Source organism: Ranitomeya variabilis, chromosome 2, assembly GCF_051348905.1.
Source record: "Ranitomeya variabilis isolate aRanVar5 chromosome 2, aRanVar5.hap1, whole genome shotgun sequence".
NCBI classification, from domain to species: Eukaryota; Metazoa; Chordata; class Amphibia; order Anura; family Dendrobatidae; genus Ranitomeya; species Ranitomeya variabilis.
In genome coordinates this window covers 1,101,720,042-1,101,746,082 of record NC_135233.1, presented here as the reverse complement: position 1 = coordinate 1,101,746,082, position 26,041 = coordinate 1,101,720,042, and the positions used below count along the sequence as shown (strand labels likewise).

General features: G+C 41.7%; 1 protein-coding gene across 1 annotated transcript in view; it reads left to right on the top strand.

Moving 5' to 3' along the window:
• The window catches only part of LOC143804087 (adhesion G-protein coupled receptor F3-like), a 93,936-nt gene that overhangs the window by 6,313 nt on the left and 61,582 nt on the right, over positions 1-26,041 (top strand). The window contains exons 3-6 of the mRNA XM_077281824.1: positions 8,040-8,186; positions 10,901-11,074; positions 11,790-12,008; positions 13,363-13,578. Coding sequence (XP_077137939.1) covers positions 8,040-8,186; positions 10,901-11,074; positions 11,790-12,008; positions 13,363-13,578 — 756 coding nt within the window. The remainder of the gene's footprint in view (positions 1-8,039; positions 8,187-10,900; positions 11,075-11,789; positions 12,009-13,362; positions 13,579-26,041) is intronic.

The following is a 26,041-nucleotide window of genomic DNA, read 5'->3' as shown; positions in this document are numbered from 1 at the left end:
TACTGCGGCAGTGCGTCTCATCTCCTGCGTTCTTGTCCGGTGAGGCCGGGAAACGCTTCCGCCTAGGTCAGGTAAGAGAGGCCTCCCTAGGTATTTGTGAATCCTCTCTACCTTTAACTCTTTTTGTTTTAGTTTGTCTTGGTGCCAGTCGTTCAAGACTCTTCAATCTAAGCTGGCACCTGCAGGTTTGCCTTCGCCCTACTGGTCCTTCTCGGACGTCTTTGACAAAAAGGAGTCGGAGAACTTGCCTCCACACCGCCCGTTTGATTGCCCGATCGACCTTGTACCCAGCACAATACCACCCAGGGGGCAAATTTATCCACTGAATCCTCTTGAGTCTCAAGCTATGACTGAGTATATCCAGGAGAATTTAGCCAGGGGTTTTATCCGGAAGTCGTCTTCTCCCGCAGGTGCGGGATTCTTTTTTGTCAAGAAAAAGGATGTCTCTCTTCGTCCCTGCATCGATTATCGAGGCCTCAATAAAATCACAATTAAGAATAAGTACCCACTTCCTCTTATTCCGGAACTTTTCGATCGACTACGAGGAGCACGCATTTTTGCGAAACTAGATCTCCGTGGGGCCTATAATTTAGTCCATATTCGTTCTGGTGACGAGTGGAATACTGCTTTTAACACCAGAGATGGGCACTACGAGTATTTAGTCATGCCCTTTGGATTATGCAATGCTCCTGCAGTGTTCCAGGAATTCGTGAATTAAATTTTTCGAGATCTTCTGTACACCTGTGTGGTGGTTTACTTGGATGATATCCTTATTTTCTCTCTGGATCTGGTTTCCCACAGAAGACATGTTCATCTTGTGCTACTGCGCCTGAGACAGAATCACCTTTATGCCAAGCTTGAAAAGTGTGCCTTTGAGCAACCGTCTCTTCCCTTCTTGGGTTACATCATCTCTGACTCTGGTCTTTGTATGGATCCGGAGAAGCTGTCTGCCGTGCTCAACTGGCCACGTCCAAATGGTGTCAAAGCTATCCAGCGATTCCTTGGTTTCGCAAATTACTATCGACAGTTCATCCCTCACTTCTCCTCCTTGTCCGGACCTATCACCACTCTGATACGTAAGGGGTCTAATCCTCATATCTGGTCGTCTGAAGCCTTAGATGCTTTCTCCTCTCTGAAACAAGCCTTCGCTTCTGCTCCAGTACTACATCGTCCGGAGGTGAATAAACCTTTTGTTCTGGAGGTTGATGCTTCTGCCGTAGGTGCTGGATCTGTACTTTCTCAAAGGTCATCTTCAGGGAGGCTGGTTCCTTGCGGTTTCTTCTCCAAGACATTCTCTTCCGCTGAATGGAACTACTCCATTGGCGACAGAGAGCTCTTAGCCATCAAGTTGGCATTTGAGGAGTGGAGATACCTTTTGGAGGGAGCTCTTCATCCATTTAAAGTCTTCACGGATCACAAGAACCTGGCATATATCCGTTCTGCACAGAGACTTAATCCTCGGCAAGCTAGATGGTCTTTGTTTTTTGCTCGTTTTAATTTTGAGTTACATTTTTGTCCGGGCAACAAAAATCTCAAGGCCGACGCTTTGTCCAGGTCTTTCTTATCCTCTGACTCTTTGGAGGAGCCCTCGCATATCTTGGATCCATCTAAGGTCATCATGGTGGCACCTGTTAGTTTGTCTTCTCAACCTCCTGGTAAAACTTTTGTTCCTGTGTGCAACAGAAGACAAGTTCTTCGTTGGGGACATTCTTCCAAATTGGCAGGTCATGTCCGTTTCAAGAAGACTCTCTCATTTGTGTCTCGCTTTTATTGGTGGCCGACTCTTCTTCAGGATATTCGAAGCTTCGTCTCCTCCTGTCCGTCTTGTGCCAAGAACAAGATTCCTAGGCATTTGCCCTCTGGTTTGCTTCATCCGCTTCCAATTCCATCTGCTCCCTGGCAGCACATTGCAATGGACTTTATCACCGATCTACCTCGATCTTCCAGTTGCACTGTCATTCTGGTCGTTGTAGATAGGTTCTCCAAGATGGCTCACTTTATATCTCTTCCGGGTTTACCTTCTGCACCTGAGTTGGCGAAAGATTTTATCCATCATATTTTTCGCATTCATGGTCTTCCTAAACATATTGTTTCGGATAGAGGAGTGCAGTTTACCTCCCGCTTTTGGAAGTCTCTCTCCAAATTCATGGACATCATGCTTGATTTTTCATCTGCCTACCACCCACAATCCAATGGTCAAGTGGAACGTACCAATCAAACGTTGGTGACTTATCTTCGTCACTTCTCTAACTCTCATCAGAACGATTGGGTAGATTTGCTTCCGCGGGCTGAATTTACTTATAACAATCATACCAGCGAATCTACTTCCAAGTCTCCTTTTTTTATTGTCTACGGGCAACATCCTGGTGTACCACTTCCGGTTCCTCCTGTTACTGGTGTCCCAGTGGCCGTTCTTTTGTCCGGGGAGTTCTCTAGGATTTGGCAGGAGACCAGGACCGCTCTTGAACTGGCCTGCGCCAGAATGAAAAGACATGCGGACAAGAGGCGCTTGGACTCTCCTTTGTTTCAGCCCGGTGATAAGGTGTGGCTATCTTCCAAGTTTGTCCAGTTAAAAGTGCCTTCACACAAACTGGGTCCCCGCTACATTGGGCCTTTCGAGGTCTTGTCCCGTATCAATAATGTCTCTTATAAGTTGAAACTTCCCGCTTCGCTCCGCATCCCCAATTCTTTTTATGTTTCCCTCCTGAAGCCTGTGGTTTTCAATCAGTTTCATTCCAATCTCAATCGTTCTCCTCACCCTAATTTTTGTAATGATGTCTTTGAGGTTAAGGACATTCTTGCTATGAAAAGAATTAAAGGGAGGACCTTTTTCTTGGTTGATTGGAAGGGTTTTGGTCCTGAGGAAAGATCTTGGGAGCCTCGGGAGAACATCCAGGCTCCTCGAATCTTGGCAAAATTTCTTTCGGATCTTAGGAAAGAGGGGCATAAGGGGGGGTACTGTTATGTTACCGCCGGTCTCACCTTACCTCTCTGCGGCGTCCTGGCGCGTTCCTCCTCACTCCCGGTCTTCTGCTCTTCCTGCGTGCTCGGCTCCTGCTCCTTCTCGGGCACGCGCGCTCTGCTTTCCACGGCGCACGCGCACACATCGCCCGGTGATCCTGGCATGTCTTCTGCGCCGCTCTGTGACCCCGACCCAGAAGGTATGTCTTCGCTCCCTTTATCAGGCTGCCTCTTCCTCTCGGCGGTGCCTGATGATCATTTGTGTTCTGCAAGTGAATCTGGCTCCACGTCTCCTCTGCATTCCTTCCTGTCTCCTTGCTCGCCGCTCATTTCCAGTTTGCTGTATTCCATAGCTAATTCTGGTCTTCTCTGTTGCTTCCCCTTTAGGTTCCTTTCTCCGGTTTCCTCCATCTTGTTCCATTTTCCAGTGTCCTTGTCTGCCTGCCTTTCTCAGTTCCCCCTTCCTTGTCCGTGTTTTGTATCCAGCTTGTCTACCCTAGTCCTCCTCCTTCTGGTTCCTGTTCCCGTGTTTCTCCTTCCGTATTTTCACGCCTTCCCTGTCTCAGTCTCCTCATTATTCCTTACCGATTCCTATCAGTAGCCTCTTGTCGGTTCCCCCGTACCAGCTGCCGTGGCGATAGTCTCCCTCGGGCCTGCCCCTAACGCTCCCTGTATAGGGGGTGGTTCACTTGGTCAGCTCGCCCGTGGGAGGTTCGTTGTCTTGGTCCAGTGGATCCACTCTTTAGTCTCCACAGTTAACCCTCACACTATTGTGTCCACTTCAGAGGAATATAACTAATATAATTACTATAAAGGCCACAGATAGTGACCCTAAAGGGACGTGTGAAGTTCAAACTGACAGAATGAATATGTTATAGGAAAAGTCAGGATAGTGTATCTAATGTATTAGAAAAAAGCACATAAAAATTAAAGTAGGAGGGGAAAAAGAAGGAGGGCAAGAGTGAAGATGGAAAAAGAGTGATGGGAAAAAAGGAGGGCAGGAGCAAAGATGGAAAAGTAAGTAGGAAAAAAGAAGGAGTGCAAGAGTAAAGAAGAAAAAATAAGGAGGGCAAGAGTGAAGAGGGAAAGAGAATTATTGGAAAAAGAAGGAGGGCCGGAATAAAGATGGAAAAAGAAGAAAGGCAGGAGTGTAGCGGGAAAAAGAAGGAGGGCAGGAGTGGAGAGGGAAAACTAAGCAGGTGAAAAAGAATGAGGGAAAGAGTTCAAGGGGAAAAAGAAGGAGGGCAGAAATAAAGAGGGAAAAAGAAGGAGGCCAGGACTGAAGAGGAAAAAAGAAGAAGGGAAAAAAAGGAATGCTGGAGTGAAGAGGGAAAAAGAACTAAGGCAGGAATAAAGAGGGAGCAAAAAATAAGGAGAGCAGGAGTGAAAGAGAAAAAGAAGGATGGGAAAAAGAAGGAGGTGCGGCGCCCCAGGGTCCTGGTCGTCGCAGTAGTGTCGCTTTCCTCCCGAGGAGAGTGATGCTACGTTTGGCGGCAAGGAAGGATAACTGCATCCAGGTATCACAAACATGCAACACTTTTCATACTCCAGGCGACCAGGGGGAGCTTCTGATCCTATTTACTAGGTGACTCCCCATATATATAATGCAGTGAAAGAACTAGAAAAAATGCGGCACTCACCCTATTGTTGCTGTGTACGTCGTGAATTTTATTGCAGACAAGCTTTTACATCCATCAGGACATCAGGTGTATAGGAGGGTGCGGTATTGGAGTACGGACGACGGCCGTTTCGCACGAGTAGTGCTTCGACGGGTCCACATACACAGCAACAATAGGGTGGGTGCCGCATTTTTTCTAGTTCTTTCACTGCATTGTGGATTTCATTTGCGCTATTTTCATGCAGAGCACCATATACCCACAGCTGTCAAGAAGCCTGCTTATTAGGTCATCCTTCAGTCAGTCCCACTGAGTGGAGCTCGTATTTTCCTAGTGCCGTCCTATGATTTCTCCCCATATATATATAACTGGTAATCTGTAGGAAAAGTTAGTCAGATCCTGTCAGAGAGACAGAGGGGAAGGAAGCAGAAAGATGTGCTAGAGAGAGAGATTGCCAGAAGGGAGCTTGTCGTGGAACATCAGCTGAGGCGGAGCTGGTGCGATAGAAGAATAGCTGAGCAGGCGTGGGGGTCTGCAGCTCCTGGCAGAAAGAGGAAACTGAGAAGGAAAGAACATCATTGAGTTAGTTCCAGACATCTGTCTGAGGAGGACAGAGGGTCCACGGAGCTGTGCATGCCCTCAGAGCTACAGCTCCCAGAAAGAGACATTTTGAAGGCAGAACTGTAATGCAGCGAGCGTGAAGGAAGGCAAAGCAAAGGAGAGGATACCAGAAGGTGACCAGCCCCGAACAGGCTGCCTCCTTCTGAGGCGCAGAACACCGAGGTAGTAAGGACCTCTATGCCTTACTTCAGAGACCGGCAGGACTTCTAATTTCACGTTACCTGTCCGCCCTACACCCAGGAGGCACAGTGGCACCCCTCAGAGGCCGGGCGTGCCAGAGTCCCTATAAACAGCCTCAAGCCACCAGTCATACGGGTTTTGTCCTATCCGACTACGGGGGACAGAGAGACATTACATCTGTGAGGACCTTATTTGAAGCTTATGCAGTAAAGGACAACACCACTACAGCGCAAGGGAACTCTACTGATTTCCATCTGGATAAGGGGACTCTGGACTTGCCTCCGAACCGGCCGGACTCTGCCTGCCCTGTGATCTGGTGCTCTGGACTGTGGATGCTGAAGTCTTCAGTAAATGTAAAGAGACTGCAACCTTGTGTCCTCGTTCTTTACTGTGCCATTCACCATCCTCCAACTACACACTGGGAAGCCCTGGGGATGCACTTCACCTGTGGGAAGGTATACCATCTAGCTGCCATAACATCACCCCAGCGGACCCCTTAAAGCAGCCTCGGTCACCCTGACTGAATACCTCAGGTGGTGTCACGAACATAAACTTTATCCCTTTAAAGACCTTTCCCTTTTATATGGGCGTCCCAGGGCCACGGACCGGGTCAGCCACCGTGACATCCCCCTGTGAACCGCATGACCCCAGTACCGAGTAACCCCTTGCCCTGACGGGGCGATCCAGAGGCTGGACTCAAGAGGGAAAAAGAAGGAGGGCAGGAGTGAAGAGGGAAAAAGGAGAAGAAAAAAGAGAGCAGGAGTGAAGGGGAAAAAGAAGGAGGCAGGAGACAATAGGGGAAAAGAAGGAGGGCAGGAGTGAAGAGGGAAAAAGGAGAAGAAAAAAGAGAGCAGGAGTGAAGGGGAAAAAGAAGGAGGCAGGAGTCAATAGGGGAAAAGAAGGAGGGCAGGAGTGAAGAGGGAAAAAGAGGGAGAAGAAAAATAAGAGAGCAGGAGTGAAAGAGAAAAAGAAGGAGAGGAAAAAGGCGGCAGGAGTCAAGAGGGGAAAAGAAGGAGGGAAAAAAGAAGGAGGGCAAAAAGAAGGAAGCAGGAGTCAAGAGGGGAAAAGAAGGGAGGGGAAAAGAAGGAGGCAGGAGTCAAGAGGGGGAAAAGAAGGGAGGGGAAAAAGAAGGAGGGCAGGAGTGAAGACGGAAAACGAAGTAGAAGAAAAAGGATGGCAGGAATGAAAGGGAAAAAGAAGTAAGGAAAAAAGGAGGGCAGGAGTGAAGAGGGAGAAAGAAGGAGGGGAAAAAAGAAGGATGGCAGGAGTGAAGCGGGAAAACGTAGGAGGACAGGAGTTAAGAGGGAAAAAGAAGAAGGGAAAAAGGAAGCAAGGCAGGAGTGAAGAGGGAAAAAGACGGAGGGGAAAAATAAGGAGAGCAGGAGTGAAAAGTAAAAAAAAAGTAAAAAAAAAAGAAGGAGGGCAGGGTTGAAGAGGGGGAAAAGGACGGAGGGTAGGAGTGAAAAGCGGGAAAGGAAGGATAGCAGGAGTGATGAGGGAAAAAAGAAGTAAGGGAAAAAGAAAGCGGGCAGGAGAAAACAGAGACAACGAAGGAGGACAGGAGTGAAGAGGGAAAAAGAAGTAAAAATAAATCAACTGAGTGCCTATAAACTCACCCTTAAAGATAAACCCTATAGTTCTCCCTAACTGACCACAGAAGTTAGCACCCTAAAAATATATGAAAAAACAGGCGCCCCCACTTACTGTCATCTCACCCTGGGAAACCCTAGTGGACCCTAATTCACATAAGTATCTGTATAAGAAAGATCTCCCATACTAAAAGGAAGGAGGGCAAATCACTACCGGAAAGATATGTAAATTGCTTCTTCAGAGAAGAAGAGGACTGGGACATTATAGCGCCACCCGTTGAAAGATCCTACATCATAATGTGAGAGTCGTTAAAGGGTCGTTAGTGACTTGTAGGATCGCTGCTTCCAACAGGTGGCGCTGTAGAGTTCTAGTCCTCTTCCTCTCTGAAGAGGCAATTTATATATTTAATTTCCCAGAGGAGCATTGCACAGTGAATAAGCCTCCTTACACTGGTATGCCAGAGCTGGCATGTCACTCTCCACAAGGAAGGAAAAATGTTACCCCTAAGACTATAGGAAAGATAGTAAGTGACTGTCCCCTAAACTTACATCCACAGATGCATTGGGTACTAATACATACATATACAGATGGTTCCTTAATGCCAATTATGATACACGTGATATCACGGCTACTCAGGTAATTCCTTGGTGCCTGAAACAATATCATGGCTACTCAGTGATAACTTGTTGGCCCGATATCAAAAGCATGAGTATTGTGTATTGTGTATATAATAAGACATAAAGGTACCACTAGAAGTAGAAACAGATCACATGTAGTCACCAATCCAATGCAATCTCAATGCGTTCATCAGGAGGTAGTAATACATACCAAGATGAAATGATGACGCATGGGCATCAGAGTGACCCATTATTAATAAAATATATACTTTTTATGTTTTTTTTCCTGACGTCTGAAGTTCCCGGATTTCTTAAGGATGGTCGATAGAGACCAATGATAACGACTTATCCCATTGATGAGTTTAAGATTACGTTAGGCCAAGGTTTATATACATTGAAATTGTGCATATATTATATAGAGCAGCTGATGGTCGTGTGACTGGTGTTTCCGCAGGTGGATCTGATGGCATGGCTTATATACAAGTCATCCCACTGAATGAAGCAGCTGACGACCTGCATCTGGTGAAGATGGTCCTGACAAGTGAGACCTTCCCATATAGAGGATCATTGGCTGAAATTAGCAGTATAGCGGCCACCACAGGTCCGAGTCTTACTAGATCTGTGTCATATCAACCTACAAATAGCAATAAGTCACCAATCTGTAAGCTGAGTGGATCACCTAGCGCCTACAAGAACATCAATAACCTATTTCTACTATACCCGCTGTGTCCTGCAATGTGCGTTGGTCCTCAGTCTGATACTATGTTCTGGCACTTTGCTCCGTGCTGCTCCCCACTTATTGTATGAATTTTCACTACACCATTTCTATTATACTATGTAATGAAATTATATTTGTTATTTACCTTTGAGTTATTATTTATTTCTTTATAGGCTTTTAATTCTCAACATATAATAGTGACTTCCCAGTCTTGTATTCACGAGAACACTAAAAACAATGCAGCAGCTGCCCGCATACTCCACCAAATGTAACAGGAAAATGTCCATGATACAAGTCTACTCTTAGAAGTTAGATGGTGAAGCCTACCTACTAAATACCTAAGGTTAACTACACCAACACCATCTGCTTCAGATCCCAAATCTTCTTGTCTACATTTTCCTGCATAATTTGGTGGAGTATGCGGGCAGCTGTTGCTTTGTTTTTACTCTTCTCATGTCCAACTGCTCTAATGAGAATATAAGACTGGGAAGTTATTATTATATGTCGAGATCTAAGAACCAATAAAGAAAGAACTTAAAACTCAAAAGGTAAAGATCAAATATAATTTGATTACATAGTGAAATAGAAAAGGTTATAGAAAATATTCATACAATAAGCGGGGAGCAGCACAGAACAAAGTGCATGAAAATAGCATGAGGTGGAGGACCAACGTACAGTGCAGGACATATGAACGCTAGAAACAATGCAGCAACTGCCCGCATACTCTGTTGCTGGTGTAGGTACCCTGAGGTATCTAGCAGACTTTAACATCTAACTTATAGTCATGGCAGAAATTGTTGGCGATTTTGAAATTGTTCCAGAAAATGAAGCATTTCTCCCAGAAAATTCTTGCAATTAAAAATGTTTTGTTATACTCATGTCAAATTTCTTTTGTGTTTATTGGAACAACACAAAAAAAAGCAGAGAAACAAAAGGCAAATTAGACATAATTTCACACAAACCCCAAAAATGGGTCTGACAAAATCATTGGCACTTTCCAAAATTGTGGGTAACCGTCTTTGCTTCCAGCATGTGATGCTCGTTCACACTCACCTGTGGCAAGTAACAGGTGAGGGAAATATGAAAATCACACCTGAAACCAAATAAAAAGGGGAGAAGTTGACTCAATCCTTGCATTGTGTGCCTGTGTGTGCCACACTAAGCATGGAGAACAGAAAAAGGAGAAGAGAACTGTCTGAGGACATAAGAACCAAAATTGTTGAAAAATGTCAACAATCTCAAGGTTACAAGTCCATCTCCAGAGATCTTGAGGTGCGTTTGTCCATGGTGCACACTATAACCAAGAAGGTTACAACACATGGCACTGTAGCTAATCTCTCTGGACATGGACGGCAGAGAAATATAGATGAAAGGTTGTAACGCAAGATAGTTCGGATGGTGGATAAGCCCCAATCAAGTTCCAAAGAAATTCAAGCTGTCCCACAGGCTCAGTGGGCATCAGTGTCAGCGCCAAGTATTCGTCCATATGTGAATGAAAAGAAACGCTATGGCAGGAGACGCATGTAGACCCCATGGCTGACACAGACATAAAAAACTAGACTGCAGTTTGAAAAAAAATTACGTAAGTAAGCCAAAATCCTTAGGGAAAAGCATCTTGTGGACAGATGAGACCAAGATAAAGCTTTTCGGTAAAGCACATCATTCTACTCTACGGAAAACTAAATGAGGCCTACAAAGATCAGAACACAGCACCTACAGTCAGATATAGTGGAGGGTCACAGATGTTTTGGGATTGTTTTGCTGCCTCAAGCACTGGGTGCCTTGACTGCGTAGAAGGCATCATGAAATCTGAAGATTACCAAAGAATTTTGGGTGGCAGTGTAGTGCCCAATGTCACAAAGCTGGGTTTGTGTCCTACATCATGGATCTTCCAGGAGGACACTGACTTCAAACATACTTCAAGAAGCCCCCAGAATGGATGGAAACAAAGTGCTGTAGAGTTCTGAAGTGTCATCTATGAGTCCAGATCTAAATCACATTGATCACTTGTGGAGAGATCTTAAAATTGCTGATGGGAGAAGATGCCATCACATATGAGAGACCGGGAGCAGTTTGTAAGAAGAGTTGTCCAAAATTCCAACTAAGAGGTGTAAGAAGCTTGTGGATGGTTATAGAAAGCAATTGCAGTTATTTATTCCAAAGGATGCAACCAAATATTAAGTTGATGGTGCCAACAATATTGTCCGGCCCATTTTTGGAGTTTTGTGTGAAATTATCTCCAATTTGCCTTTTTTTCTTTTCCTTGTGTTGTTCCAATACGTACAAATGACATAGCCATATGTATAACGAAACATGAGTAATTATAATAATTACCTGGGAGAAATTCTTCATTTTCTGGAATAATTTCAAGGTGCCAACACGTTCAGCCACGACTGTATAAGAGTAGGCTCACACCACGGCCCATTGGTGTTTGGAAACATTTACCTTATTGGGTAGACCAGTCAGAGCTCGGGGGGCTGTAAGCTGCTCCATAACCTAAATGCCACATTGGTTACTAGAGATTTGCTGGTTTTACATGTGACCCTCAGCAACAACATGCACTGACTAATGTGTCATTCATTTAACGTACCTATTAGAGTGCACCAAGAGACAGGAGAATATACAGTGCGAGTGCGAGCCCGGATTCGACTTTGACATTGAGCAATGCAAATCCCACCCCACGTGCTTCATCCCAATGGATATCGAATCCTACTGCTTTTGCCCTCACCTGGACGCAAACAGCACAGTGTACTGCGAAGAACCTCCAACAAGTAGGTGGCACCCCGAATCCTCATGTATGTTTAGCCACAGTCATATCCTATATTATGATGTCAGTGTCATGTATGGTCCTCATCCTTCCATCTTCATCCTTCCATCTTTCTCGGATTGCACCAGTGGTTTCCATCCTAATGTTCTGCATTGCCCGAGTGGTAGGGGTCCTAGGAACCTAACCAGCCAGTGTTGGATGGAGGTGAAGTCTACTAAACATCAGACACTTATTCCATTTTCTTTGATTTACTTCCAGAAACATGTTATAGGAGGCCCATTACGTCTCGTATAAAGTGAAGGTCGCCATAAAACATTTTTAGGCACATTGGGTGGGGTCCAAAGTTGCAAATGTCTTCAAAAGACAACCCTGTAAGGTAATAAAAGCCACACAAAAGTTTCCATTTTTATCATGTTGACAACCTTTATTTAATAAGATTCTCCGTGAATGCGGGAATCGAAATTTCTGCATTGTTTTCATGAGTAACTGCTATAAAAACACAAGGAGTTCCTTGTTCCTCGGCTCTTTTCTTAACTCTGGGGTACATTTTAGATTTGGGAAAAGGCAAGGAGTGGACACTGATATCAGAATAGTTCAAATCTGTTGAGATAAACAAAAAAGAAAGTGTATTTTGGATGTGCTGGAAGGTGAAAATGTCTCTCCTTCTTGCAAGAACCCGTAATTCTGACAATTCCTTTGTTTTTCCTGTTTTCTTTTAGTTCCCGGTAACATAACCTCATCTCCGGATCCAGCCAGAGTGGGGAGCGATGTCGTCTTGGAGTTCACGTCAGTGGGTGATATCACGAACGTCCAGTGGCTGCTGGTTGATGTGTTGTCCAATATGATGATGGAGGTTCACAATGGCACCAGAGCCACAGTGGTGACGTCCAACAGAAAATCTACTCTAAGCATCAAGAATGTTCCCCGATACTGGGGAGGTAGAGTGACCTTTTCTATAATTTTCACATCATTGTTCATCCGACTGGAGGAGCAGAGTACATGGATGACTGTCTACATTTGTTACTTAGTATCTGGTGCTCAGTAATTTATTATCTCATTCCCTAACCACTACTGGTTGTCTCTACCAGTCCTTTTTCCTATGGTTGGTTATCCAGTCTTTCTAGAGTTCCAGTCCCTGGTCTATAATGGTTCTCTTCACCAGTCCTGGTTCCTGTGGTTGGTTTCCAAAGTCCATTGGTTTAGTGTACTAGCCCCATTCTCTGGAGTTCAGTCTTTCTAGAGTTCCAGTCCCTGGTCTATAATGGTTCTCTTCACCAGTCCTGGTTCCTGTGGTTGGTTTCCCAAGTCCATTGGTTTAGTGTCCTAGCCCCATTCTCTGGACATCAGTCCCTTTAGAGTTCCAGTCCCAGGTCTCTAATGGTTCTCCTCACCAGTCCTGTTTCTTATGGTTGGTTCCCCAGTTTGTGGTTTCTATCAGTTTAGTTCCTATCATCTAGAGATTTGACTCCTGATGTTGCGGGGTTAGACTCTGGTGTCTGGTGATTTTATTAGTCCTGTGGCCTTGTGTATATTAAAGGAAAATGACCTGACAAATAATCGGTTGTATATGGCACCAGACCAAATATTAACGTTTGAGTTTTATATTATGTGTAAGGAGTCCCATACAACTGCAATCTTTCCTATCCAGTGGTTTAGTTTCCAAGTCTTCATTGTCCCTTCTTAGTCTCGTCATGACGCAACATAAGACAACCAGTAATTAAGAGTCATAGTCCCTGGTGTCCAGGAGATCAGACCACTCTTACCCGGAACCTCATGTATCCATACATACTCCTACATACAGCGTCCTGCAGTTTGTCACATTCGTTCCTGGTGTTCAATGGTTGGATTCTCCAATCCTCAGTGTTTCTTGGTTTGGTCTCCCAGTCCCTGATCTCGAACAGTTTTATTTACCGGTCGTGGTGTCCAGTTGTTCCTTTTCACAGTTTATTGTTCCAGTTCATAGAGTTTAGTAATACAATTCACAATTCTCTAAACATTGATTCCTTTAGAATAGTAGTCCTTGGTCTCTAGTGGGTTTTTTTAAGTTCTTGTCCAATGTTTTATTTTTACTCAGTTTGTTGTTCCATCTTTTGGTTCCAGAGAATCCAGCGTTCTGGTGCTCTACAGTCCAGTATCCATGGTTTTAGTGTCCCTGGTGTTTAGTGGTCTATGAGCAAAGACACATCACAGCGATGGAAGAAATGTCACCCATTTTATGGAAAGACAGAAATCTAAGATCGGCAGTAGTCTCTTGACTGTACTAAGGATTACCATTGTTCCTTCTTCTTCTAGGATTATATTTGTGCAGATTTCTCTACCGGAATATTCCCTGGCAAGTGAGACATGTGCTGGAGTTTCCGCTGAACGCCTCAGATATCATCCTAAACCCATCCCGGGTCTTTTTCTGGAATAACGTCACCATATTTTCTGGGATCATTGTGGAGTGCTGCATCCCGGACGATGAGGAGTCATATTATGTAATCTGGGAACCCGGACAAGTCACCTCAGGTCAGACACAATGGAAATCACAGACAGGTTAAGGGAATAACGCTACACCACTGCATGCCCCTACATACTATAATACTGCCCCTATGTACAAGAATATAACTACTATAATACTGCTTCTATTTACAAGAATATAACTACTATAATACTGCCCCTATGTACAAGAATATAACTACTATAATACTGCTTCTATTTACAAGAATATAACTACTATAATACTGCTCCTATGTACAAGAATATAACTACTATAATACTGCTCCTATGTACAAGAATATAACTACTATAATACTGCTCCTATGTACAAGAATATAACTACTATAATACTGCTCCTATGTACAAGAATATAACTACTATAATACTGCCCCTATATACAAGAATATATCTACTATAATACTGCTCCTATGTACAAGAATATAACTACTATAATACTGCCCCCTATGTACAAGAATATAACTACTATAATACTGCCCCTATGTACAAGAATATAACTACTATAATACTGCTTCTATTTACAAGAATGTAACTACTATAATACTGCCCCTATGTACAAGAATGTAACTACTATAATACTGCCCCCTATGTACAAGAATATAACTACTATAATACTGCCCCTATGTACAAGAATATAACTACTATAATACTGCTTCTATTTACAAGAATATAACTACTATAATACTGCCCCTATGTACAAGAATATAACTACTATAATACTGCTCCTATGTACAAGAATATAACTACTATAATACTGCCCCTATGTACAAGAATATAACTACTATAATACTGCCCCTATGTACAAGAATATAACTACTATAATACTGCTTCTATTTACAAGAATATAACTACTATAATACTGCCCCTATGTACAAGAATGTAACTACTATAATACTGCTCCTATGTACAAGAATATAACTACTATAATACTGCCCCCTATGTACAAGAATATAACTACTATAATACTGCTTCTATGTACAAGAATATAACTGCTATAATACTGCTCCTATGTACAAGAATATAACTACTATAATACTGCTTCTATGTACAAGAATATAACTGCTATAATACTGCTTCTATTTACAAGAATATAACTACTATAATACTGCCCCTATGTACAAGAATATAACTACTATAATACTGCTCCTATGTACAAGAATATAACTACTATAATACTGCTCCTATGTACAAGAATATAACTACTATAATACTGCTCCTATGTACAAGAATATAACTACTATAATACTGCTCCTATGTACAAGAATATAACTACTATAATACTGCCCCTATATACAAGAATATATCTACTATAATACTGCTCCTATGTACAAGAATATAACTACTATAATACTGCTCCCTATGTACAAGAATATAACTACTATAATACTGCTCCTATGTACAAGAATATAACTACTATAATACTGCCCCTATGTACAAGAATATAACTACTATAATACTGCTCCTATGTACAAGAATATAACTACTATAATACTGCTCCTATGTACAGGAATATAACTACTATAATACTGCTCCTATGTACAAGAATATAACTACTATAATACTGCCCCCTATGTACAAGAATACAACTACTATAATACTGCTCCTATGTACAGGAATATAACTACTATAATACTGCCCCTATGTACAAGAATATAACTACTATAATACTGCTCCTATGTACAAGAATATAACTACTATAATACTGCTCCTATGTACAAGAATATAACTACTATAATACTGCCCCTATGTACAAGAATACAACTACTATAATACTGCTCCTATGTACAGGAATATAACTACTATAATACTGCCCCTATGTACAAGAATATAACTACTATAATACTGCTCCTATATACAAGAATATAACTACTATAATACTGCTCCTATGTACAAGAATATAACTACTATAATACTGCCCCCTATGTACAAGAATATAACTACTATAATACTGCTTCTATTTACAAGAATATAACTACTATAATACTGTCCCTATATACAAGAATATAACTACTATAATACTGCTTCTATTTACAAGAATATAACTACTATAATACTGTCCCTATATACAAGAATATAACTACTATAATACTGCTTCTATTTACAAGAATGTAACTACTATAATACTGCCCCTATGTACAAGAATGTAACTACTATAATACTGCCCCCTATGTACAAGAATATAACTACTATAATACTGCCCCTATGTACAAGAATATAACTACTATAATACTGCTTCTATTTACAAGAATATAACTACTATAATACTGCCCCTATGTACAAGAATATAACTACTATAATACTGCTCCTATGTACAAGAATATAACTACTATAATACTGCCCCTATGTACAAGAATATAACTACTATAATACTGCCCCTATGTACAAGAATATAACTACTATAATACTGCTTCTATTTACAAGAATATAACTACTATAATACTGCCCCTATGTACAAGAATGTAACTACTATAATACTGCTCCTATGTACAAGAATATAACTACTATAATACTGCCCCCTATGTACAAGAATATAACTACTATAATACTGCTTCTATGTACAAGAATATAACTGCTATAATACTGCTCCTATGTACAAGAATATAACTACTATAATACTGCTCCTATATACAAGAATATAACTACTATAATACTGCTCCTATGTACAAGAATATAACTACTATAATACTGCCCCCTATGTACAAGAATATAACTACTATAATACTGCTTCTATTTACAAGAATATAACTACTATAATACTGTCCCTATATACAAGAATATAACTACTATAATACTGCTTCTATTTACAAGAATATAACTACTATAATACTGTCCCTATATACAAGAATATAACTACTATAATACTGCTTCTATTTACAAGAATGTAACTACTATAATACTGCCCCTATGTACAAGAATGTAACTACTATAATACTGCCCCCTATGTACAAGAATATAACTACTATAATACTGCCCCTATGTACAAGAATATAACTACTATAATACTGCTTCTATTTACAAGAATATAACTACTATAATACTGCCCCTATGTACAAGAATATAACTACTATAATACTGCTCCTATGTACAAGAATATAACTACTATAATACTGCCCCTATGTACAAGAATATAACTACTATAATACTGCCCCTATGTACAAGAATATAACTACTATAATACTGCTTCTATTTACAAGAATATAACTACTATAATACTGCCCCTATGTACAAGAATGTAACTACTATAATACTGCTCCTATGTACAAGAATATAACTACTATAATACTGCCCCCTATGTACAAGAATATAACTACTATAATACTGCTTCTATGTACAAGAATATAACTGCTATAATACTGCTCCTATGTACAAGAATATAACTACTATAATACTGCTTCTATGTACAAGAATATAACTGCTATAATACTGCTTCTATTTACAAGAATATAACTACTATAATACTGCCCCTATGTACAAGAATATAACTACTATAATACTGCTCCTATGTACAAGAATATAACTACTATAATACTGCTCCTATGTACAAGAATATAACTACTATAATACTGCTCCTATGTACAAGAATATAACTACTATAATACTGCTCCTATGTACAAGAATATAACTACTATAATACTGCCCCTATATACAAGAATATATCTACTATAATACTGCTCCTATGTACAAGAATATAACTACTATAATACTGCTCCTATGTACAAGAATATAACTACTATAATACTGCCCCTATGTACAAGAATATAACTACTATAATACTGCTCCTATGTACAAGAATATAACTACTATAATACTGCTCCTATGTACAAGAATATAACTACTATAATACTGCTCCTATGTACAAGAATATAACTACTATAATACTGCCCCCTATGTACAAGAATATAACTACTATAATACTGCCCCTATGTACAAGAATATAACTACTATAATACTGCCCCTATGTACAAGAATACAACTACTATAATACTGCTCCTATGTACAGGAATATAACTACTATAATACTGCCCCTATGTACAAGAATATAACTACTATAATACTGCTCCTATATACAAGAATATAACTACTATAATACTGCTCCTATGTACAAGAATATAACTACTATAATACTGCCCCCTATGTACAAGAATATAACTACTATAATACTGCTTCTATTTACAAGAATATAACTACTATAATACTGTCCCTATATACAAGAATATAACTACTATAATACTGCTTCTATTTACAAGAATATAACTACTATAATACTGCTCCTATATACAAGAATATAACTACTATAATACTGCTCCTATGTACAAGAATATAACTACTATAATACTGCTCCTATGTACAAGAATATAACTACTATAATACTGCCCCTATGTACAAGAATATAACTACTGTAATACTGCCCCTATGTACAAGAATATAACTACTATAATACTGCTCCTATGTACAAGAATATAACTACTATAATACTGCCCCCTATGTACAAGAATATAACTACTATAATACTGCCCCTATGTACAAGAATATAACTACTATAATACTGCCCCTATGTGCAAGAATACAACTACTATAATACTGCTCCTATGTACAGGAATATAACTACTATAATACTGCCCCTATGTACAAGAATATAACTACTATAATACTGCTCCTATATACAAGAATATAACTACTATAATACTGCTCCTATGTACAAGAATATAACTACTATAATACTGCCCCCTATGTACAAGAATATAACTACTATAATACTGCTTCTATTTACAAGAATATAACTACTATAATACTGTCCCTATATACAAGAATATAACTACTATAATACTGCTTCTATTTACAAGAATATAACTACTATAATACTGCTCCTATATACAAGAATATAACTACTATAATACTGCTCCTATGTACAAGAATATATCTACTATAATACTGCTCCTATGTACAAGAATATAACTACTATAATACTGCCCCCTATGTACAAGAATATAACTACTATAATACTGCTTCTATTTACAAGAATATAACTACTATAATACTGCTCCTATGTACAAGAATATAACTACTATAATACTGCTCCTATGTACAAGAATATAACTACTATAATACTGCTCCTATGTACAAGAATATAACTACTATAATACTGCTCCTATGTACAAGAATATAACTACTATAATACTGCCCCCTATGTACAAGAATATAACTACTATAATACTGCTTCTATTTACAAGAATATAACTACTATAATACTGCTCCTATGTACAAGAATATAACTACTATAATACTGCTCCTATGTACAAGAATATAACTACTATAATACTGCCCCTATGTACAAGAATGTAACTACTATAATACTGCTCCTATGTACAATATAACTACTATAATACTGCCCCCTATGTACAAGAATATAACTACTATAATACTGCTTCTATGTACAAGAATATAACTGCTATAATACTGCTCCTATGTACAAGAATATAACTACTATAATACTGCTTCTATGTACAAGAATATAACTGCTATAATACTGCTCCTATGTACAAGAATATAACTAATATAATACTGCTCCTATGTACAAGAATATAACTACTATAATACTGCTCCTGTGTACAAGAATATAACTACTATAATACTGCCCCTATGTACAATAATATAACTACTATAATACTGCTCTTATGTACAAGAATATAACTACTATAATACTGCTCCTATGTACAAGAATATATCTACTATAATACTGCTCCTATGTACAAGAATATATCTACTATAATACTGCCCCTATATACAAGAATATAACTATATAACTACTGTAATACTGCTCCTATGTACTAGAATATATCTACTATAATACTGCCCCTATATACCAGAATATAACTATATAACTACTGTAATACTGCTCCTATGTACTAGAATATATCTACTATAATACTGCCCCTATATACAAGAATATAACTAATATAATACTGCCCTCTATATACAAGAATATAACTACTATAATACTGCTCCTATATACAAGAATATACCTACTATAATACTGCCCCTATGTACAAGAATATAACTACTATAATACTGCTCCTATATACAAGAATATAACTACTATAATACTGCCCCTATGTACAAGAATATACCTACTATAATACTGCTCCTATATACAAGAATATAACTACTATAATACTGCTCCTATATACAAGAATATAACTACTATAATACTGCATTTACAGTGGATATAAAAGGTCACCATATAATTGATAAAGTAACAGATTTGCGCAATGTGACATAATCCTACATTGAATAAACAGTTGAAACCTTTTTTCCCTTTTAATGTCGCCCATATTCTGGATTAACTTAAATTAATGTGGTTGCCTAAATCTGCACACCCTTACACTAATACTCTGTTACAGTCCCCTGTGAATTTCTGGCAACGTTCAGTGTTTTTGGGTCGGGGTCTAGCAGCGCGTTACATCTAGAATTGGAGATCTTTGCTGGCTCCTACGTGGCTCCACATCTGACATCTCCTGGGTACAGCACCCTCTTCAGGTCACCACTAGGGTTGAGCGACTTTCATTTTTTTAAGATCGAGTCGGGTTTTGCGAAACCCGACTTTGTCCAGAGTCGAGTCGAGTGAAGTCGGCCGATTATCGCGAAAAGTCTGGGATCGACCGAAACATGAAACCCAATGCAAGTCAATGGGGAAGCATAGTCGGCAGTGAGTGGAGGCCAGGAAAACACCTACAGTGCCCATTTTAATGCCAAAAACATCCATTCTTGTTTCTGAAGCTTGTCAATCTTAATTAACTTTATAATAATAGTTGGGCATTGGAAATTGGGGGTCATTTGGCAAAAGTTGTGGGGGGTAGGGCTGGTTCAAGGTTTTAGTGGGCCCAGGAAACGTGGACTACGTCACGGCGGTGGAGCAGGGAGAGGTAAGTATTTCAACTTTGCAAGTGCTGTGATCCTGAGCAAGCAGGGGGGCCCACTCGTTCGCATTGGCACTGGCACAGGGCCCCTCAAAGTACGGCGGTGTGTTTGCACGGCGGGGGCGCCTCCCACCGGCAGCGACACTTTTGCGTACTCTGAGGGGCCCTGTGCCTGTGACGTCGCCAACGAGTATGCCCCCCCCCCACCTGATGAAGGAACCTGCACTTTCATCTGCACCTTCCTCTTTGTCCCTGTGTAAGGTGATATAGTATGCGGGAAGGGGAACCTTACTTTCAGCAGGGTCAGATTGTGGCTGTGTAGCGTGCAAGGGGAATGTAGTGGTCTGGGTCAAAGTACCACAAGACTCATCTAGCACCGGCTGGGCAATGGGCAGGATGAGGCGGAAACACAGATATAGGGCCAAAGAATAAAGTGGGTAAAATGCAGTTCAAAATTGGTAACAGGACTAACCAGGTGACATTGCTTAGTTCAGTGGAGTAGAAAACCCAGGAGCGGCAGACACCGTTAGTAGGGCCGAACCACACTAGTAGGCCCTATGCAGTTTAATATTACAAATGAAGGCCGAAAGCCTGAAGATTAAAGGTCAGGAAAATAACACAGGACAACACCAAGGTGCGGCACACACCGTTACTAGGCCCAACCAAAGTAGTAGGCCAACTGCAGTTTAATTATTTAAAATGTAAGCCGAAAGCCTGAACATTGAAGGTCGGGACAACAAAACAGGAAAAAAACTCGTAGCGTCAGACACCGTTTTAAGGGCCCAACCACACATTTTAAAAACAACTACTTAACGACAGCTTTAAGATTGAAGCTCAGCTTTATACAGTGGAGGACAACACCAGGGAGCAGCAGACACCGTTAGTAGTCCCCAACCACCAATTTTTACCAACAAATACTTAATGACAGCCTGAAGGTTGAAGCTCAGATTTATACAGTGGAGGACAAAACCAGGGAGCGGCAGACACCGTTAGTAGGCCCCAACCACCAATTTTTACCAACAAATACTTAATGAGAGCCTGAAGGTTGAAGCTCAGCTTTATACAGTGGAGGACAACACCAGGGAGTGTCAGACACCGTTAGTAGGCCCCAACCACCAATTTTTAAAAACAACTACTTAATGAGAGCCTGAAGGTTGAAGCTCAGCTTTATACAGTGGAGGACAGCACCAGGGAGCAGCAGACACCGTTAGTGGTCCCCAACCACCAATTTTTACCAACAAATACTTAATGAGAGCCTGAAGGTTGAAGCTCAGCTTTATACAGTGGAGGACAACACCAGGGAGCGGCAGACACCATTAGTAGGGCCCAACCACCAATTTTTAAAAACAACTACTTAATGAGAGCCTGAAGGTTGAAGCTCAGCTTTATACGGTGGAGGACAACACCAGGGAGCGGAAGACACCGTTAGTAGGCCCCAACCACCAATTTTTAAAAACAACTACTTAATGAGAGCCTGAAGGTTGAAGCTCAGCTTTATACAGTGGAGGACAACACCAGGGAGCGGCAGACACCGTTAGTAGGCCCCAACCACCAATTTTGTACCAACAAATACTTAATGAGAGCCTGAAGGTTGAAGCTCAGACAAGGCAACCTGGAGGAGAACACCAAGGAGGAGGAGAACACCGTTACTAGGCCCCAAACCAAGTAGTATAGCAACTGTAGTGTTACATTTAAAAATACTTAATGAGAGCCAGAAGGTTGAAGCTCAGACAAGGCAACCTGGAGGAGAACACCAAGGAGGAGGAGAACACCAAGGAGGAGGAGAACACCGTTACTAGGCCCCAACCCAAGTAGTATGGCAACTGTAGTGTTACATTTAAAAATACTTAATGAGAGCCAGAAGGTTGAAGCTCAGACAAGGCAACCTGGAGGAGAACACCAAGGAGGAGAACACCAAGGAGGAGGAGAACACCGTTACTAGGCCCCAACCCAAGTAGTATGGCAACTGTAGTGTTACATTTAAAATACTTAATGAGAGCCAGAAGGTTGAAGCTCAGACAAGGCAACCTGGAGGAGAACACCAAGGAGGAGGAGAACACCAAGGAGGAGAACACCAAGGAGGAGGAGAACACCGTTACTAGGCCCCAACCCAAGTAGTATGGCAACTGTAGTGTTACATTTAAAAATACTTAATGAGAGCCAGAAGGTTGAAGCTCAGACAAGGCAACCTGGAGGAGAACACCAAGGAGGAGGAGAACACCGTTACTAGGCCCCAACCCAAGTAGTATGGCAACTGTAGTGTTACATTTAAAAATACTTAATGAGAGCCAGAAGGTTGAAGCTCAGACAAGGCAACCTGGAGGAGAACACCAAGGAGTAGGAGAACACCAAGGAGGAGTAGAACACCGTTACTAGGCCCCAACCCAAGTAGAATGGCAACTGTAGTGTTACATTTAAAAATACTTAATGAGAGCCTGAAGGTTGAAGCTCAGACAAGGAAACCTGGAGGAGAACACCAAGGAGGAGGAGAACACCAAGGAGGAGGAGAACACCCAGGAGCGGCAGACATCACTAGTAGGCCCCAACCAAACTAGTAGCCCAAATGCAGTTTCCTATTTTTTAAAAAAGCCCGAAAACCTGAATTGAGGACAATTTTAATTAGGGACTGCAGACAGACTTAGTAGGCTGTCCCCTGTGGACCATGCATCCACCACATTAACCCATTGCGCCGTAATGGACACGTAACCTTCCGTGGCCATGCCTACAGGTCCATGCGTCTGTTGTCAGGTGCACCTTTGTACTCACAGACTGCCAGAGTGCATGGACAATGCAGTCTTTTACATGCTGGTGGAGGGTTGGGATGGCTTTTCTCGACAAAGAAGTGTCGACTGGTTAGCTTGTAGCGTGGTACAGCGTAGTCCATCATGGCTTTATTAATAATAAATAAAATATATAAATAGGCTCTATGAACTTTTAAATAGGTTCCAGGGGTACACGGGCAGCATTGGTGTGGTCAGCGGAGGAGGATTGCAAGGAGGGACCGCAGACAGGCTTACTAGGCCTAAAATAAATAAAAATAGGCTATATGCACTTTAAAATAGGTTACATGGGTACACAGGCAGCATTGGTGTGGTGTCATGTTCCCAATGGCAGGGAATTTAACAACAGAACACGGGCAAAAAACAGGACGAGCTCTAGGGTGATGGAACCTGAGCTGACCGCGATCCTGAACCTCAACACTCAACTAGCAATAGCCGGGGAGCGTTCCTGGGGGGACTCTAGACGCCTCGCGCCAGCCGGAGATCTAGCTTCCCCTATCAGAAGAATCACAGACCTCGCTTGCCTCTAGAGAAATATTCCCACAGAAATAGCAGCCCCCCACATATAATGATGGTGAAATGAGAGGAAGGCACAAACGTAGTTATGAAAATAGATTCAGCAAAAATGAGGCCCGCTAAAAGCTAGATAGCAGAGGATACAAAAGGTGAACTGCGCGGTCAGCTTTAAAACCCCTTCAAAATACCATCCTGAAATTACTTGAACTCATGTGCCAACTCATGGTACATGAGTGGTAATTTCAGCCCATTAGAGCAACCAGCAGCAGAGGATTACATATCTGCAAGCTGGACTAAAAACATGAAAGCAAACAAGAAACAGGGAATTCCAGACTTAGCTTGTCTTGAAGACTTTAGGAGCAGGTAGCAAAGGTAACAGAGACACACTGATACATTGATAGCCGGCGAGGGAATGACAGGAAAGCCAGGTTAAATAGGAAACACCCAGCCACTGATGGACAGGTGGAAACCAGAAACCGCAACCCACCAAAGTCACCCAGTACCAGTTGTAACCACCAGAGGGAGCCCAAAAACAGAATCCACAACAGTACCCCCCCCTTGAGGAGGGGTCACCGAACCCTCACGAGAACCCCCAGGGCGATCAGGATGAGCTCTATGGAAGGCGCGGACCAAATCAGTCGCATGAACGTCAGAGGCGACCACCCAGGAATTATCCTCCTGACCATAACCCTTCCACTTAACCAAATACTGGAGTCTACGTCTGGAAACACAAGAATCCAAGATCTTCTCAACAACATACTCCAATTCTCCCTCCACCAGCACCGGAGCAGGAGGCTCAACCGAAGGAACAACGGGCACCTCATACCTCCGCAATAACGACCGATGGAACACATTATGAATAGCAAACGATGCTGGGAGATCCAAACGAAAAGACACAGGGTTAAGAATCTCCAAGATCTTATAAGGACCGATGAACCGAGGCTTGAACTTAGGAGAAGAGACCTTCATAGGGACAAAATGAGAAGACAACCACACCAAGTCCCCAACACAAAGTCGGGGACCCACGCGGCGACGGCAATTAGCAAACTGCTGAACCTTCTCCTGAGACAACTTCAAATTGTCCACCACCTGATTCCAAATCTGATGCAGCCTGTCCACCACCACGTCTACTCCAGGACAATCCGAAGGCTCCACCTGACCAGAGGAAAAACGAGGATGAAACCCCGAATTACAAAAGAAAGGAGAAACCAAAGTAGCAGAACTAGCCCGATTATTAAGAGCAAATTCGGCCAGTGGCAAAAAGGCAACCCAGTCATCTTGATCAGCAGAAACAAAACACCTTAAATAAGTCTCCAAGGTCTGATTAGTTCGCTCCGTCTGGCCATTCGTCTGAGGATGGAATGCAGACGAGAAAGACAAATTAATGCCCATCTTGGCACAAAACGTCCGCCAAAATCTAGACACAAACTGGGATCCCCTGTCAGAAACGATATTCTCCGGAATCCCATGCAAACGAACCACGTTCTGAAAAAACAAAGGGACCAACTCAGAGGAGGAAGGCTGTTGTGAATTTGCTTTTTGCTCCCTCTAGTGGTTACTAGTTTTTTGACTCTGGTTTTTCTGTCATTCCTTTTATCCGCACCTGGGTCGTTAGTTAGGGGTGTTGCTATATAAGCTCCCTGGACCTTCAGTTCAATGCCTGGCAACGTAGTTATCAGAGCTAGTCTGCTGTGCTCTTGTCTACTGATCCTGGTTCCAGTTATATCAGCTAAGTCTGCCTTTTGCTTTTTGCTATTTGTTTTGGTTTTGTATTTTTGTCCAGCTTGTTCCAAATCTATATCCTGACCTTTGCTGGAAGCTCTAGGGGGCTGGTGTTCTCCCCCCGGACCGTTAGACGGTTCGGGGGTTCTTGAATTTCCAGTGTGGATTTTGATAGGGTTTTTGTTGACCATATAAGTTACCTTTCTTTATTCTGCTATCAGTAAGCGGGCCTCTCTGTGCTAAACCTGATTCATTTCTGTGTTTGTCATTTCCTCTTACCTCACCGTCATTATTTGTGGGGGGCTTCTATCCAGCTTTGGGGTCCCCTTCTCTGGAGGCAAGAAAGGTCTTTGTTTTCCTCTACTAGGGGTAGCTAGATTCTCCGGCTGGCGCGTGTCATCTAGAATCAACGTAGGAATGATCCCCGGCTACTTCTAGTGTTGGCGTTAGGAGTAGATATATGGTCAACCCAGTTACCACTGCCCTATGAGCTGGATTTTTGTATTCTGCAGACTTCCACGTTCCTCTGAGACCCTCGCC